The sequence below is a fragment of the Hemitrygon akajei genome, unplaced genomic scaffold, assembly GCF_048418815.1.
Source record: "Hemitrygon akajei unplaced genomic scaffold, sHemAka1.3 Scf000043, whole genome shotgun sequence".
NCBI classification, from domain to species: Eukaryota; Metazoa; Chordata; class Chondrichthyes; order Myliobatiformes; family Dasyatidae; genus Hemitrygon; species Hemitrygon akajei.
The window spans coordinates 4,019,800-4,037,447 of record NW_027331929.1 but is presented as its reverse complement, the minus strand read 5'-3'; the positions used below and the strand labels follow the sequence as shown (position 1 = coordinate 4,037,447).

The 17,648-nt window shown below is 48.6% G+C and overlaps 1 protein-coding gene across 1 annotated transcript in view; it reads right to left on the bottom strand.

Moving 5' to 3' along the window:
* Window positions 1-6,721: 6,721 nt before the first annotated feature.
* Window positions 6,722-17,648, bottom strand: part of LOC140720477 (uncharacterized) — a 33,017-nt gene continuing 22,090 nt past the window's right edge. Inside the window, exons 7-9 of the mRNA XM_073035328.1 lie at window positions 12,053-12,117; window positions 11,042-11,098; window positions 6,722-6,946 (exon numbers count right to left, since the gene is read on the bottom strand). Coding sequence (XP_072891429.1) covers window positions 6,722-6,946; window positions 11,042-11,098; window positions 12,053-12,117 — 347 coding nt within the window. The remainder of the gene's footprint in view (window positions 6,947-11,041; window positions 11,099-12,052; window positions 12,118-17,648) is intronic.

Here is a 17,648-nt window from a genome sequence, read left to right as displayed (position 1 = left end):
TTAGAAGTTACGCCGGGACATTGACAGAATGCAACACTGGGCTGAGAATCAGCAGATGGAGTTCGACCCAGATAAGAGTGAAGTGGTTCATTTTGGTAAGTCAAATATGATGGCAGAATATAATATTAATGGCAAGACTCTTGGCAGTGTGGAGGATCAAAGGGATTTTGTGGCCCGAGTCCATAGGAAGCTCAAAGCTGTTGCGTAGGTTGACTCTGTGGTTAAGAGGGCATACGATGTATTGGCCTTCAAAAACCGTGGAATATAATTTACTAGCCCAGAGGTAATGTTTCAGCCTCATGGGACCATGGTCAGACCCAACCTGGGGTAATGTGTTCAGTTCTGGTCGCCTCACTACAGGAAGTATATAGGAAGTTGCCTGGACTGCGGAGAATTTCTTATGAAAACAGATTGAGGGAACTCGCCCTTTTCTCCTTGCAGCGACGGTGGATGAGAGGTGACCTGACAGAGGTGTATAAGATGAACAGAGACATTGATAGTGTGGATAGTCAGAGGCTTTTTATTTCCAGGGCTGAAATTGTTCCCACAAGGGACACAGGTTTAAGGTGCTGAGGACTAGGTACACAGAAGGTGTCAGGGGTAAGTGTTATACGCAGAGAGTGGCGAGTGTGTGGAATGGGCTGCCGGCAACGGTGGTGGAGGCGGATGCAATAGGCTTTTTTAAGAGACTTTTATATAGGTACATGGAGCTTCGAAAAATAGAGGACTATGTGTAAGCCTAGTAATTTCTAAGGTAGGGACATGTTGGGCGCAAATCTGTGGGCCGAAGGGCATGTGTTGTGCTGTAAGTTTTCTATGTTTCTATATTTCCACCCATAAAGCCTCACTTAGACAAGTTGTCTTGTCTGTTCTGACTGTGTTTTGCGGTGACATTTTCACAGCCCTGTAATGTCACCCCTCCTCCTGTAATTCTTCCGCTTTCTGACGTCTAAAATATTGAAACCCGAAAAATCGTGCTGTCCTGCTTGCTCCTCCTACACCCCATTCTCAATAATGGCTGCAATATCATATTCACTGTGTTGATTCATGCCCTGAGCTCAACTACATTTCGCAGAAGCTTCCTGTATTGAAATATACGGAGCTCAGGGCACCAGTCGCTTGATGCACAAACTTTTGATTCCTGCCTTTTTCTGAGGTCTTAACAATATTTATCTCCATATCGACTCCGCTGACTGTTCTGGAACTCTGAATCCCATCCCCCTGCAAATCGAGTTCAACTACTCCCCCAGAAACTCTGATGTACAGTACTGACAAACCTTCCTGCTAGGATATCAGTTCCCCTCCAGTTTATATGTAAACCGTCTTCCATCTCTTCTGTACAGATCCCACGTTCCTTGGAATAAACACAATGAATTCTGAAACCCTCCCATCTGCACCGTAGCTTGAGCCACGTGCTAAACTGTATGGTCTTCCTAGGTCTGGGCACACTGGGACGGGTGGTGGTCCTGTCCTTTAATTTAATAGCTAAATCCCTGACCTCACTGTGCAGAACCACCTCCCCATACATAACGATTTCATTGGTACGTATATGGACCAGGGAGTCGAGCTGCTCACTCACCTACTTAAGACTCATAGAATCGTTTTGCAATTGCAGTTGAGCCTCTTTCTATTGCACTTAAGTCAACTAAATTATTTCAAGGTGTTAGGAGAGGGGTCAGAGAACATTACCATTGAAATGCTCTCAATTCACATGTGACCCTGTCGTGCTCTCCACCCTCAAAAATATTAATCAATTTCGCTGCCACTATACGTTCACATCAGTTCAGTTTTGGGTCCCATTCATAGAAACCATCTATTTCTTCCCTCCACACTCGATTTAGATTTTAGACAATGGGGTTTGAACGGTCTTATGCGCAATAAGGATTTGTGCACTGATAATGTATTTAATTGTTTTGATAACCTGTGCAGTAACTATGGCCATCCGCATTATCATTTTTTTTCCAATACGTGCAGATTCACCACTTTGTTAAGGAAAAAATTCCTTCTTATCCTGATCTACCAGCTGCGATGTTGTGGGACGAACTCACTCTTCGCTTTAATAAAGAAGGGCTGATCTCTGTACTATACTGTCAGCTGATGTCTTTGGGAGTTGAAGATCTAAACAAAAGTACAACTAGCTGGGAGGATGACCTTGGTGTGGATCTGGCTGAGGGATATTGGGCAAAAGCACTGAATAGGGTTCATTCCTTGTCATCATGTGCTAGACTCGGGCTCATACAATTTAAAGTTTTACACTGTACATTTAAGTAAAGCCAGGAGTGCTGAGATATATCCCGGGACAGACACTGGCTGTGCAGGTATTCTTTCTCTCCGGCTGGTTTAGTGCATGCATTTTGGTCTTGCCTTCGGCTTGATGTCCACTGGGCACTGGTTTTTAAAATTATCAGTGAGGTTTTGGGAGTGACACTGAGACCTTGCCCGCTTACGTCTGTATTTGGTGTGGCAGGTGATGTTTTAGGTTTAAATGCAAACTAGTCGGATATCATTTCACTTACATCGGTTTTGGCGCGTAGGAGAATCTTGCTGGTCTGGAAATCTGCCACTCCCCCATCTGCTGCTGCTTGGTTAGAGGGCGTAATGTTTTTTTTCTGAAATTAGAAAAGATTAAATTCACTCTGAGGGCGTCTGTGAGAAAGTTCTATTCGAAACGGGGGCCCTTCTTGTCATATTTTGGGAGTCTTAAGGAATTACCTACTAGCTGAGGTCATTTGATTGTACTTGGGAAGTTGCTTCCCTTTTAACACGCACATGGTTTACCTCACAGGGTGGTTGAGGAATTGTAATATGAGTGTATTCCGGATCATCTGAGATGTTGTAGATGTGTGTGGGACTTCGTCTTGAAGTAGTGTGGGGGTATGGCTGTGAAATGCCCGTACTTGTATTTGTGAAGTGTTGTCTTGTAAATACATTAGCAGTCATTGTATGTTCGGGGAGGGCGGGTGAGGGGAGGTTTGTTCAGGGGTAAGATACAAAAGCAAAATGGAGGAAAATGTAATCCATTATGTATTCTATATTATGCCGTTCCTTCACTAAAATCAATTATAAAAATCAAGAATCATAGAGAAGGAATGGTGTGCTGTGAAAAGAGGAAGGAAGGGGAGGAGTGCTCAGTTTGCAACCGTTGGAGCATTTTGTGAGGAACCATTTTTTTTTGTTCTCTATGTCTAATTGGAGTCTGTTTAAACGCCAAAATCCACTGACCCATGACCAGGAGTCACAGACACAGCGAAAATACCTCCATACAATCCCATCACACATTCCTGGAAACAAACACTGAGTAACGCTCCCTACGCAACGATCCATCACACACCCCCGAGATCATACAAAGAATGCAACTCCTTCCATATTGTTTCAACACACACTCCGGTGTAAAAAAAAGAGTGAAGCTCCGTCCACACCGTCCCAGCACACTCTTCCAGGGTCAGATAACCAGCAAGGCTCCCTAAATATTATCCTATCACACTCCCGGGGTCAGACATATGAAGTACCTCCCGCACCATCGCAGCACACCCTACCGGAGTCAGCAAAAGTACGAAACCCTCTCCCTCCTCCGGTCTCCCCACTCACCAATACCCAGCATTTCGGCTTTCCTGTAGTCTTGAATTGTGTGTGTCTCTCGGAGATGGTGCGTGTGTGTGAGCGGACTGTGTGCTGCCGTTAGAGGAAGGAAGGGGAGGAGAGAGGAGGCCAGGGAAAGGGTGGCAAGGTTGCAGCCACTGATGCAAGCGGTGTGGAATCACGTGACCGGCATCTGCATGCAGAGTTGTGGAGCGATTCAGATCCTGGCGATCGATAGCCATGGTACGGGGGGAGGTGAAACACCAGCCATCATCTCTCCCTCATACTCCCCACAATTGCCTGTGTCACAGAGTGGGAGGAGAGTGGAGGGACGACGTAGATGGGGAGCGTTTAGCGGGTGGAGTGTATCACGCAGACGGGGCGGGAGATGATGGAGACGGCAAAGTGTGCGGGGAAGTGGGTGGGTGACGGAGACGGCAGTGGTGTACTGCAGTCTGTGTGACGGCGAATGCGAATACTGTAGGAGTAGGGTGACGTTGTCGGGGAGGTGTTTTCGAGAGGGAGGGTGTTATGCATACGGGGAGGACTGCATTCGAGTTACAGTGCAGGGCCTGACTCTGTATTGTTATCGTTGAGTGGTGAGATCCTGCTGTGGTGCAGAGCCTGTCAGTGTGTCAGTGTCACGATGAGGGGCGTGTTCATGTCAGATGTGGTTTGTGGCACTGACACCGAAACACTTTCAGTGTCCCATTGAAGAACGTCTCCGTGTCACAGTGAGGGTTGTGTGTCTGGTTCATAGCTTATGCAAACGGTACTGTCCCGCCTGCAATCAAGTCTCACTAATATCTGCCGTTTCAGGCTTAGAGGCGTTGACCCCTGACCTGAGCACATCTGCCCTTCAAACAATACTTCCTGCATTGAAACGTACGCCGCTCAAAACATGAGTCCCAGCAGGCTCAACCTTTTCCTCCTTGACTTTTTCAGAAGTCTTAGCAACATCTGCCTCAACAACCACTCAGCTATCTGTAATGGCGTTCTTGTTTACATGTCCCTGCAATGCTAGTTTATACCACCACTCTCCCCTACTAATGGCAAACCCTACCGCTGGGATATTAGCTCCGATCCAGTTCAGCTGTAAACTGACAGAGTTGCTCATGGCAGAGGAAATGAAGGATCTGAGCGAGCAGGAGTCTATACTGACCCCCAGTGTTCGTTCAGCAGAAGACAATCTCTGCTGTGAACAACTGAAGATTACGGTGGCATTTAGTGTATCCAGGGGCCTCAGGCTGCAAAGGTGTGTGTGTGTGTGTGTGTGTGTGTGTGTGTGTGTGTGTGTGTGTGTGTGTGTGTGTGTGTGTGTGTGTGTGAGTGTCTGTGTGTGTGTGTGTGTGTGTGTGTGTGCGTGTGTGTGTGTGTGTGTGAGTGTCTGTGTGTGTGTGTGTGTGTGTGTTTGTGTGTGTGCGTGTGTGTGTGTGTGTGTGAGTGTCTGTGTGTGTGTGTGTGTGTGTGAGTGTCTGTGTGTGTGGTGTGTGTGTGTGTGTGTGTGTGTGTGTGTGTGTGTGTGTGTGTGTGAGTGTCTGTGTGTGTGTGTGTGTGTGTGTGTGTGTGTGAGTGTCTGTGTGTGTGTGTGTGTGTGCGTGTGTGTGTGTGTGTGTGTGTGTGTGTACATAATGCGTGAAAGTACTTACTGATATCCTACATATACTTGCTATCTTTATCTTTCATACATATTCTGTACGCTTCAACCCAAACTCTTTAGCCACATTTTAAACTGAATGTTCTGTCTAATTTTGGCCACACCTGCACATACATATGTTTGGAGAACCGTCTTCCTTTTCCTACTGATACACTGGTGACGATAACGACAGCATACCATCGAGGAATCTCGTTCTCGTCCGCAGTACCTCTTTTCCGTTTCCCTAACATAAACAACCCTATCGATATATCTCGCCACATTTCACCCCTTATTCCCTGCTGAGCCACAGAACCAGAGTCAGTGCCAGAGACCTGACCGGTGAGACTTTCCCCTGCTTGGACATTTGTACCTCTCTCCTTCCATGCAGAAGTATCCAAAGTGTTATTGAGCGGGTTGGCCACAAGGGGTCACTGCACTGGCGCTGGCTGATTAACTCTTTTCACCTTCCTGTCTGTCACCCAGATTCCTGTACCCTACACCCAGGGTGTAAATACCTCACTACGAGTCTTCCCTGTCACCCCTCAGCTTCCCGAATGATCCCGAGTTCATCCTGTTCCAGTTCCAACGCTGTTACGCAGAGTGTCACGGCGAGATGCGTGTGGGTGTCACGGTTTGGGGTCGCTTAGCGTCCGGTCGGGGTTGAGTCCATGTCATGGTGAGGGGTGTGTAGGTGTCACAGTGACAGCTGTGTGGCTTGCTCATTGCCTATGCTGTCTGTGAAGTGGTTGTTCTCTGTGTTTCGCAATCTATCGTCAAAGTCCCTGATAAACCCCACCCACTTCTCTGCTCACTCGATGAGTTTAAATCTGTCTTTTTGCCCTTCCTGCAGAGCAGTGAACGTAAATCACCGAACAGAACAGACTCTTCGGTCCACAATGTTGTGATATACCAATTGAGCTAAATCACTTCTAACTGCACAACAACCCTGAATTTCCTGCACATTAACGTCCCAGTCAAAGAGGCACATGAACCCCTCTCTCCATGTTTGTGAATGAATCTCATGTGACTGGTAACACCGCCCCTCAACTTTGAATACTTCCCGCTTCATCACGACTAATACAACCGAAACCGGAAATGTTGAACTGACGCTCCTGCCCGCCCTGCAATGGCGTCTCACTGATGTCTACAATATCATAATTCCAGCCGTTTGAACCCCGCCCTGAGCTCATCGGTCTCTCGTACAATACCTCCCGCATTGAAATGGAGGCAGCTCAGAACATGAGTCCCAGCAGCCTCAGCCTTTTGTTTCCTCACTTTGTCTGTGGGCTTAACAACATCTGTCCCAACAACCACTCTGCTATCTGTTTTGCATTCTGCTTTTCATCCCCCTGCATCTGTAGTTCAATCCCCACCCCTCCTCCTCTTTAATGGCAGAACTTCCAGCTGGGATATTAGTTCATGTCCAGTCCCGGTGGAAACGGTGAGAATTGCTCATTGCCGAAAAAAATGGAAGATGCCACTCCTGTTCAGGTGAAAACTGAGAGATTACTCGGTTGGAGAGACAGTGAAGTGGTTGTGCAACGTGGGGTGGGTGACGCGGCCTCCAGGCGGAGGTATGTGCTGCCCTCTAGTGTTCACCGACTGCTGAAAGCTGTAACTGGATGCACTTCTCACAGGTGACGTCGTCTTTATGATTGGAGATCTCTCTGCCGTCCCATGTCCTGCAATGAGAGCATTCAACTCTCCTGCCAGGCATCCGTACTGCTCTAACTGTGCAATTATAAAGAAGTAAACAATAGATTAACTGAAAACAAACCAATCAACGGTCTAACCCTGTCATATCGTTCTTGCCTTTGCCAATGAATCGGCTTCGTCGATTGCTTGCTTAAAAAAAAAAACGCGAGGGCTGTTTTATAATGCTCTGTCAGTGAAACCTGCCCTAATGCAAGATATTTATGAGTAGATGACTCCGACAGTCATGCACAGAGCGACGCCCTCTCCAAGACATCACAGCACGCACTTACGGGGACAGACATAGAGTGCAGCTCTCTGCAGACCAACCTATTACAGATTCCCGGGGACAGACACAGAGTGAAGCTCCCTCCACAAGATACCATCACACACTTCCATGGTCAGACACAGATTAAGGTTTCCTCAACACATTCCCATCATGTACTCCCGGGGTCAGACACAAACTGATGTTCCTTCACATCTTCCCATCACACTCACACTCCCGGAGTTAGAAACAGAATGAAGATCTCTTCCACCATCACGTTACACACTCCCGGGGTCAGACAAAGACTGAAGCCCTCCACGGCGCCCCATCACACAATGGCGGGTCGGACAGAGAGTAAATCTCCGTTAACAACTACCCTTCCCATACTCCCGACGTCAGACACGGTGACGCCCCCCTCCACACCGTCCCATTAAACACTCCCGGGGTCAGACACAGAGTGGATCTCCCTCCACACCGTCCCATCACACACACCCGGGGTCAGACACAGAGTGAAGCTCCCTCCACACCGTCCCATCACACACTCCCGGGGTCAGACACAGAGTGGATCTCTCTCCACACCGTCCGATTAAACACTCCCGGGGTCAGACACAGAGTGGATCTCCCTCCACACCGTCCCATCACACACTCCCGGGGTCAGACACAGAGTGAATCTCCCTCCACACCGTCCCATCACATATTCCCTGTGTCAGACAAAGAGTGAATCTGCCTCCACACCGTCCCATCACACACTTCCGGGATCAGGCACAGAGTGAATGTCCTTCCACAGTGTCTCGTCACAATCTCGCTGTTACAGGTACAGCGTGAAGCTTCTGTCCCATCACACAGTCATGTTTCAGATATTATGTTTAATTTCCTTCCAGCAAGTCATTTGAAGAGGACTAGGACGTGAACGCAACGATATAATTCTAAGGCTTAATAAGGAACTGTGAGGCCACATTTGGAGGATTGTGAGCAGGTGGAACAAAGTATTTGCTTATATTGGAAAGGGTTCAAAGGAGGTTCACGGAAATGATCCAGAATTGAGTGGCATGTCACATGAAGACGGCTTGATTGCTCCGGGACTGTAAACGCGGGAATTCAGAATAATGAAGGCTGACATTGAACTTTTTCGGATTGTGAAAGGTCATGATAGAGTTGATGTTCAGAGAATGTTTCCTATTGAAGGTGAATCTAGGATCAGAAGACACAGCCTGAGAATAGACAGATATCTTTTAGAAAGGCGATGAGTAATTTCCTTCGCCAGAGCGTGGTGAATCTACGTAATTCAAAGGCACAATCAGCCGTGGAATACCAACCATTCGTTATATATAAGACATAGTTTAAAAATTCTTCACTATTGAAGACATGAAGTTATGCCGGGGGAAGCCGAGAGATTGGAGCTGAAAGGACAATGGACCTTCGATGAAGTGGCCAGCAGAATCGATGTCCTAATTCTGCTCCTGTGTCGTGTGTGTTTAATTGTAGTTCATCGGTTACTGTGTGTCAGCAACTCAGAGGATCTATAGTGGCCCAACACGTTCATGCAAACACTAAGAAGGTGTCATGTGCCCGACTGAACAGGACAGGGATCCACGTTTCCTCACGTCCATTTCCCGGAGTACGGTTCACTCTCACTTTTCTTCTAAGATACAGAGATGTAATTGTTTTATTCATGAAAAGTCTATCGTTAAAGGACTCTAGCTGAGCACTCAGTGCTCAACCGTAAGAGTTCCGACTGCAGTATAACTACTTGTGACGTCTTCTTTGGTTTGGGTTGGTGCCGTCTTGTTTACTTCGAGTCTGAATCTGAATTAATTCCAGACCTGTCTCTACATTTGGGTTCAACACCATCCACAGCTGTCTCGTGTCAGAAGGGATCACAGCTTTAGGAGTTTGAGGGGATGTGCTCTCTCAGTGAAGATGAGGAAAATTCTATGGATGTTCGGTGGGGAACTTTCTGACTAGCCGCATCGCCGCCTGGTGTGGATGCTGCAACGCACAGAATAGTAACGGGCTACAGAGGGTTCCAGCCTCAGCCGCCACTCTGACGGTCACCCCCTCCCCACCATCGAGGACATTGTCAAGAGGCGATGCCTCGGGAAAGCGGCATCCATCACTGAGTACTCTCCCCACTCGGGAGAAGCTCTCTGCTCGTTACTACCATCAGGGAGGAGTCGCAGGAGCCTGAACACCCACACACAACGATTCAGGAACATCTTCTCACCCCGCGCCGTCACGTCTCTGAACGCACGAGCACTAACCCGACATTTTTGCGGTGTTTATTAATGTTTGTAATTTACATTAACTATACATCTTTTTTGCAGTTCTGATGCAGCAGAAGAACACATTCCAAGCCGACTAAATTTCAGATAAAAAAATAAAAATAAGATAGCGATTCTGCTTACAAATATTCGATAAGACAGGACACTTGTCACGCTGGCCTTCACCAGTCAGGGCACCGAGCACAGGAGTCAGGAGATCACGTTGCAGTGGTACAAGACGTCGGTGAGGCTTTCTGCTTTAGGAAACAAATGCCACTGACCTGGAAAGAGTGTACAGGGAGTTGTACGGGGATATTGCAGGAAATCGAGGGTTATGTAGAGAGGGAAAGAAGTTTGTGACTTTATTCCCTGGGTCAGTGTTGCAAACGTACAGAGTTGCATAAACCCAAGAGCGGCACAGACAGAGGGAATGCGCACAGACTTTCACCCAGGGTTGGGTTATCGAGAACCAGATGACACAGGATTGTGGTGAGAGCGGGTGGGAAGGAAAGAGAGAGAGAGAGAGAGAGAGAGAGAGAGAGGAGAGAGAGAGAGAGAGAGAGAGAGAGAGAGAGAGAGAGAGAGAGAGAGAGAGAGAGAGAGAGAGAGAGAGAGAGAGAGAGAGAGGAGAGAGAGAGAGAGAGAGAGAGAGAGAGAGAGAGAGACAGAGAGACAGAGAGAGAGAGAGAGAGAGAGAGAGGAGAGAGAGAGAGAGAGAGAGAGAGAGAGAGACAGAGAGACAGAGAGAGAGAGATAATTGAGACGGAGGGTTCAGAGAGAACGGAGAGGGAAAGGGTTAGATAGGGAGCAGAGAGTGTGAGAGAGTTGGCTGAGAGAGAGGGGAGAAAGAGCGGGCAGAGAAAGGGCGAGGCAATAGGGGGTGGAGAAGAACGGGACGGGTTGGAAATGACCACAAAGCAGTGGGTCAATGGGGACAGAGTTTTGCCGGTGTGTAGTTTGGAGAATGGGGACGCCTCAGCAGTTGGAGAATGGGGTAGGAGGAAGGGACAGAGAGGGCGTGGAGGGAGTATGAGAGAATGGAGGGTTGATAGTTGACAGTGGGGAAATAGAGGGGTAGGCAGTGGACTCAAATCGGCTGCACTGCCACAGACGGCACAGGATTGAGGGGGAGAGTGGGTGGAAAGGAGAGAGAGAGAAATATCGGGGAGATGGAGAGAACGGTGAGGGAAGAGAGTGGTGTAGAGAGGCGTACGAATGTGGGAGAGAGAGGTGATAGAGTTGGGTAGAGGGAGCAGAAGAAAGCGGGCGGAGGAAGTACGAGGTAATAATAAGATAGGTAGAGGGAGCGGGACGGGGGAATGGAGGGAAAGAAGGGGATGGACGGGCAGAGAGGTTTGTCGGTGTGTGGTGGGGGAGAATATGGTTGCGATAAGAGGAGGAATTGGAGTAGGAGGGAGGTGCAGAGAGGGTGGACAGGGAATCTGAAAGGATCGGGGTGTGAGAGTGAAGGGGAGACTGGAGTTAGTTATTTGATTCACGTCGCCTCCACTGGCTGTTGACAGAGACCCCGCATCTTTTCAGGAATATCCGGCAACAACGACTTCTCGCAGATGAAATGCTGATCACGATTGCAAGGATAAATCCTACTGACTGCAGTAGGGCGTCCCCGAAGACCCCTTGTACAGGAGACGGAAGCTCGCATTCCTATACAAGAGGGTTAAACAATTTCAACAGAGACAAAACAGCTCCAGCAGAGAACTCGAGTTCGGACCGTCCCCAAGCTAATCCCAGGAAATCGCTCTCTCCTAACAGCCTCTGTCAGTCCCCAAACTCATCTCACTCAAACGCTCTCCCCCACCGCCCCGTGCCGGTGCCCAGACAGATACCACGGTCCCAATGTCTCCCCACAATCCTGGGTCAGTTCCCCAACTGATTGCACTGGACCCATTGTTTCCCCAGAGCCCCGTGTCCCCCAATCTAATCCCACCGAACCGCTTCCTCTCCACAGTCCTCCAGTTCCCCATCCGAATCGAACAGGCCCTTCCTCTCCCTTCTGATCTGTTTCAGTCCCCGCAACAACCCCAATCTGCCACCGTCTAATCCCGCTGCCCAGCTCATTTCCCTCAGATCTATGTCATTCAGCAAACGAATCGCACTGTTCCTCCGCCGCCTCGCAGCCCGGCGACTAGCTCCGAAACTAATCACATTAACCCACTGTGTTGCCATCTCCCTGTACTGGTCTCCAAACTAATCCAGTTGTCCTACTCTCGCCACTAAAATCTAAGTCATTCACCAAACTAATCCCGCTGTTGCTCCCTCTCCTCACAGCCCGGCGACTATCTCCAAAATGATCTCACTGCACCGCGCTCTCCTGACCGACAATCGTCAGTACCAAAATAAACCTTGTGTGCTGATCTCTACCTACTGCCCCATGCCAGTTTCCGAAATATTCCCACTGTCCTGTCCTTCCCCGCAGACATGTGTCGGCCCCAAAATGTTCCTACTGTACCACCCTACCCCCTAACAAACAAATCCCAATACCCCTCACTTTTTCCACAAAACTACTTCAGACCGTAAACGAATTCCATTTTCTCCCGTCAGGTCTATCACAATACCCAAATACCCAACTCTCACCGGACAGATCAGTCCAAATCTCACCTGTTTTCGCATTTTCCAATCCAGTATATAGAGGTTCCAGACACAAGGTTGCGGGATACAAAGTTCTGGGAAATTTAAATTTACTGTATTAATGCCATGAATCGAAAACTATGATACGGAGCTTCTCTCAGTGGATTACAAAAGGAATCTCTTCCGGGACTCTGTGAAGGTAGCTTCATTGTGTGTCAGACCTCTGGAGTGTGTGATGGGACGGTGTGGCGGGAGATTCACTCTGCGTCTGACACAGGGAGTGTGTGATGGGACGGTGTGGCGGGAGATTCACTCTGCGTCTGACACAGGGAGTGTGTGATGGGACGGTGTGGAGGGAGATTCACTCTGTGTCTGACCCCGGGAGTGTGTGACAGGACGGTGTGGAGGGAGCTTCACTATGTGTTTGACCCCGGGAGTGTGTGATGGGACGGTGTGGAGGGAGATTCACTCTGTGTCTGACCCCGGGAGTGTGTAATGGGACGGTGTGGAGGGAGATTCACTCTCTGTCTGACCCCAGGAGTGTGTGACGGGACAGTGTGAGGGGTTTCACTTTGCGTCTGACCCCAGGAGTGTGTGATGGGACGGTGTGGAGGGAGATTCAGTCTGTGTCTGACCCCGTGAGTGTGTGACGGGACTGTGTAGAGATAGATTAACTCTGTATTTGACCCCGGGAGTGTGCGATCGGTTGGTGTGGAGGGAGATTCACTCTGTGTCTGACCCCAGGAGTGTGTGATGGGACGGTGTGGAGGGCGATTCACTCTGTGTCTGACCCCGGGAGTGTGTGATGGGGACGGTGTGGAGGGAGATTCACTCTGTGTCTGACCCCGGGACTGTGTGACGGGACGGTGTGGAGGGAGATTCACTCTGTATCTGACCCCGGGGGTGTTTGGTGATTCCTGTGTTTCTGTGGGATCTTCTCGTGCTGTGACACATACCGCTTCATCCCTTGAATTGATGAATCAATAGCTGAATCACGGTTTGAACATTCTTGAATCGCTTTGTATAAAGATGTTTCAAACGTGGAAATGTAGTAACACCGGTCTTTATTTGTGACCCAATTCTCGGAACAGGTTTGCTCTGGAAATCACGAACAAGGAACAGTGAGACACAGAGTGAATCTCCCTGCACACTTATCCATCACACACACCCGCGGAGACGCACAGAGTGAATTTCACGCCGTGCGGTCCCATCTCGTTCACCTGAGGTCTGGCACAAAGAGACTTTCCCCGCCTCCAAAATCGTCCCATCGCACATTAACAGGATCAGGCACAGTGAATATCCCTCCACACCATCCATCATACACTCCCGAAGGAAAATACCTCAGCACACACGTCAAATAGACACAGATATAGAACATAGATTAGTACAGGACAGGACAGGCCCTTCGGCCCCCCATGTTGTACCGACTCTTAAACCCTGCCTCCCATATATCCCCCAACTTAAATTCCTCCATATTCCTATAGAATAGTTTCTTAAATTTCACTGGTGTATCTGCCTCCACCACTGACTCAGGCAGTGCATTCCACGCACCAACCACTCTCTGAGTAAAAAACCTTCCTCTAATATCCCCCTTGAACTTCCCTCCCCTTACCTTAAAACCATGACCTCTTGTACTGAGCAGTGGTGCCCTGGGGAAGAGGCGCTGGCTGATCACTCTATCTATTCCTCTTAATATCTTATACACCTCTATCATGTCTCCTTTCATCCTCCTTCTTCTCAAAGCGTAAAGCCCTAGTTCCCTTAATCTCTGATCATAATCCATACTCTCTAAAACAAGCAGCATCTTGGTAAATCTCCTCTGTACCCTTTCCAATGCTTCCACATCCTTCCTATAGTGAGGCGACCAGAACTGGACACAGTACTCCAAGTGTGGCCTAACCAGAGTTTTATAGAGCTGCATCATTACATCTTGTCTCTTAAACTCTGTCCCTCGACTTATGAAAGCCAACACTCCATAAGCTTTCTTAACCACCCTATCTACCTGTGAGGCAACTTTCAGGGATCTGTGGACATGTACCCCCAGATCCCTCTGCTCATTCACACTGCCAAGTATCCTATCATTTACTTTGAACTCTGCCTTGGAGTTTGTCCTTCCAAAGTGTACCACCTCACACTTCTCCGGGTTGAACTCTATCTGCCACTTCTCAGCCCACTTCTGCATCCTAACAATGTCTATCTGCAATTTTCGACAATCCTTTACGCTATCTACAACACCGCCAACTTTTGTGTCGTCTGCAAACTTGCCAAACCACCCTTCTACCCCAACATCCAGGTTAATAAAATTCACAAAAAGTAGAGGTCCCAGAACAGATCCTTGTGGGACACCACTAGTCACAACCATCCAATCTGAATGTACTCCCTCCACCGCGTCCCTCTGCCTTCTGCAGGCAAGCCAATTCTGAATCCCCCTGGCCAAACTTCCCTGGATCCCATGCCTTCTGACGTTCTGAATAAGCCTACCGTTTGGAACCTTTTAAATGCCTTATTCAAAGCTATGTAGATCACATCCCCTGCACTACCCTCATCTATTTGCCTCGTCACCTCCTCAAAGAACTCTATCAGGCTTGTTAGGCAGGATCTGCCCTTCACAAAGCCATGCTAACTGTCCCTGATCAGACTATGATTCTCCAAATGCCTGTAGATCCTATCTCTAAGAATCTTTTCCAACATCTTTCCCACCGCAGACGTAAGGCCTTTAATTACCTGGAATATACCTACTACCTTTTTTGAACAAGAACACAGCATTCGCCTCCCTCCAATCCACCGGTGCCATTCCAGTGGACAACGAGTACAGAAAGATCCGAGCTAGTCTCAGCAATCTCTTCCCTTGCCTCGTGGAACAGCCTGGGGACTATTCCGTCAGGCCCCGGGGACTAATCCATCCTATTGTACTTCAACAAATCCAGCACCTCCTCTCCCTTAATATTAGCAATGCTCCTGAGCTTCACCCTCGCTCATATTGTCCTCACTGTCATCAGGTTCCCTCTCATTGGTGAATACCGAAGAGAAGTATTCAGTGAGGAGCTTGCTCACTTCCACAACCACCAGGCACAACTTACCACCTTTATCTCTATTCGGTGCTACCTTCACACCTGTCATCCTTTTGTTCTTCATATAATTGACGAATTCCTTGGGGCTTTCCCTTACCCTACTCGCCAAGGCCTTCTCATGCCCCCTTCTTGCTCTCATCAGCCCCTTCTTAAGCTCATTTCTTGCTACCCTATATTCTTCAATAGCCCCATCTGATCCTTGCTTCCTAAACCCCATGTATGCTGCCTTCTTCCACCTGACTAGATTCTCCACCTCACTTACCACCCATGATTCCTTCACACTACCATTCTTTATCTTCGTCACCAGGACAAATTTATCCCTAAAATCCTGCAAGAGATCCCTAAACACCAAACACACATCCATAGTACATTTCCCTGCAAATACGTCGTCCCAATCCCCACCCGCAAGTTCAAGCTTTACAGCCTTATGTTTCCCCAATTAAAAATGTCCCGTCCTCTCAGATTCTATCATTCCCCATGATACTACTAAAGGCCAGGGAGTGTTGGTCACTGTCCCCCGGATGCTCACCCACAATGAGATCTGTGGCCTGAACCGGTTTGTTACCTAATACTAGATCCAATATGGCATTCACACTAGTCGGCCTATCAACATACTGTGACAGGAATCCGTCCTGGACACACTTAACCAACTCTGCAACGTCTAAACCATTGGAACTAATCAGGTGCCAATCAATATTAGGGAAGTTAAAGTTATCCACGATAATAACCCTGTTATTTTTACACCTTTCCTAAATATGCCACACAGTCTGTTCCTGGATGCCTCTGCCGCTACAAGATGTCGATAGAATACCACCAGTAGAGTAACTGCTCCCTTCCTGCTCCTGACATCCACCCATACTGACTCAAAGGAGGATCATGCTGCATTAACCACCCTTTCTGTAGCCGTAGTGTTGTTGCAGACCATTAACGCCACCCCTTCTCCCCCTTTCCCCTCTCTATCCCTTTTAAACCACTGAAATCCAGGAATATTGAGAATCCAATCCTGCCCTGGTGCCAGCCGTCTCTGTAATCGCCACTACATCGTAATCCCATGTACGTATCCAAGCTCTCAATTCATCCCCTTTGTTCCTGTCACTTCTGGCATTGAAGAAACGCACTGTAGCCCTTCTAACTTACTACCTTTACAACCTTATTTCTGCTTCACTGTCCTCAAAGCCTCTTTATATGTTAAATCTGGCTTTGCTCCATGCACTAGCAGTCCTCTCATTACCTTTATCCTCCTCCACCTCACTATTTGCTCTATCACTCTGGTTCCGCTCCCCCTGCAAATCTAGTTTAAATTCACCGCAGCAGCGCTAGCAAACCTTCCCGCAAGGATTTTAGTCCCCCTATTGTACAGGAGCAACCCGTCCCATCGTAACAGGCCCCACCTTCCGTGGAACAAGACCCAATTGTCCAAGAGCATGAAGCCCTCCCTCCTGCACCAACTCCTTAGCCACGTATTTAGCTGCATTATCTTCCTATTTCTAGCCTCACTGGCACGTGGCTCTGGTAGCAATCCTGACATTCCAACCCTGGAGTCCCGTCATTCAATTTTGCCCCAAGCTCCCTAAACTCTCTGTGCAGAACCTCCTCCTTCTTCCCATCCACGTCATTGATCCCTACATGGTCCACGGCATCTGAGTGCTCAACCTCCCTCTAGAGAATGCTCAGATCTCGTTCAGAGACGTCACGGTCCCGGGCACCAGGGAGGCAACAGACCATCCGAGATTCTCAATCTCTCCCACAGAACCTCTTATCTGCCCCCTTACTACTGAATACCCTATCTCTACTGCTCTCCTCTTTTCCCTCCTTCCTTTCTGAGCTCAGGGCCTTGTTTCGTTCCAGAGACGTGACCAATGCAACGTGTCCTTGGCTGGTTGTCCCCACCAACAGTTTCCAAAACGGTGTACTTATTGTTGATGGGAACAGCCACAGGGATGTTCTGCGGTCGCCCAGCAACCTGTCTCCTGACTCTTAGGGGTGACTATCTCCCAGAAACTCCTGTCTACTTCTGTTCCTGCTTCACGAATGACCCGAAGTTCATCTAGCCCCAGCTCCAGTTCCCTAACTCGGTTTGTCAAGAGCTGCAGCCGGATGCACCTTTTACAGGTGTAGTCATCGGGGACAATTTGGCTCGCCCTGACTTCCCAGGTCCTTCAAACGGAGCGCTCGGCTGCCCTAACTGCTGCCTCCATTACCTATTTCTAAGCGAATTAGATTAATTAAAGTAGCTTATCAAGCCTTATCTCACTGGGAGCAAGCTCGTCCTCAGTCTCTGCTCGCCGAAGCCGCTCGAGCCAAACCCTTCCTACTCTGTCTCCCACTACTCCGGTGCCCGCTCCGTTAATCTGTTCGTTTTTTAAACCCTCTCGCTGCTTCAGAGGCCGACTTTCACGCGCTTGCGTAGTCGTGCCCCGTTTAAACTGCCGAAGAAATGACATCCACCTCTCAATCTGCTCGCTTTTTAAATTCTCCCGTTCTCTCAGAGGAAGAGTGATTCTCCCTCTACAGCTTCTCAACAGACCACACAGCAAAGTGTCAGACACAGAGAG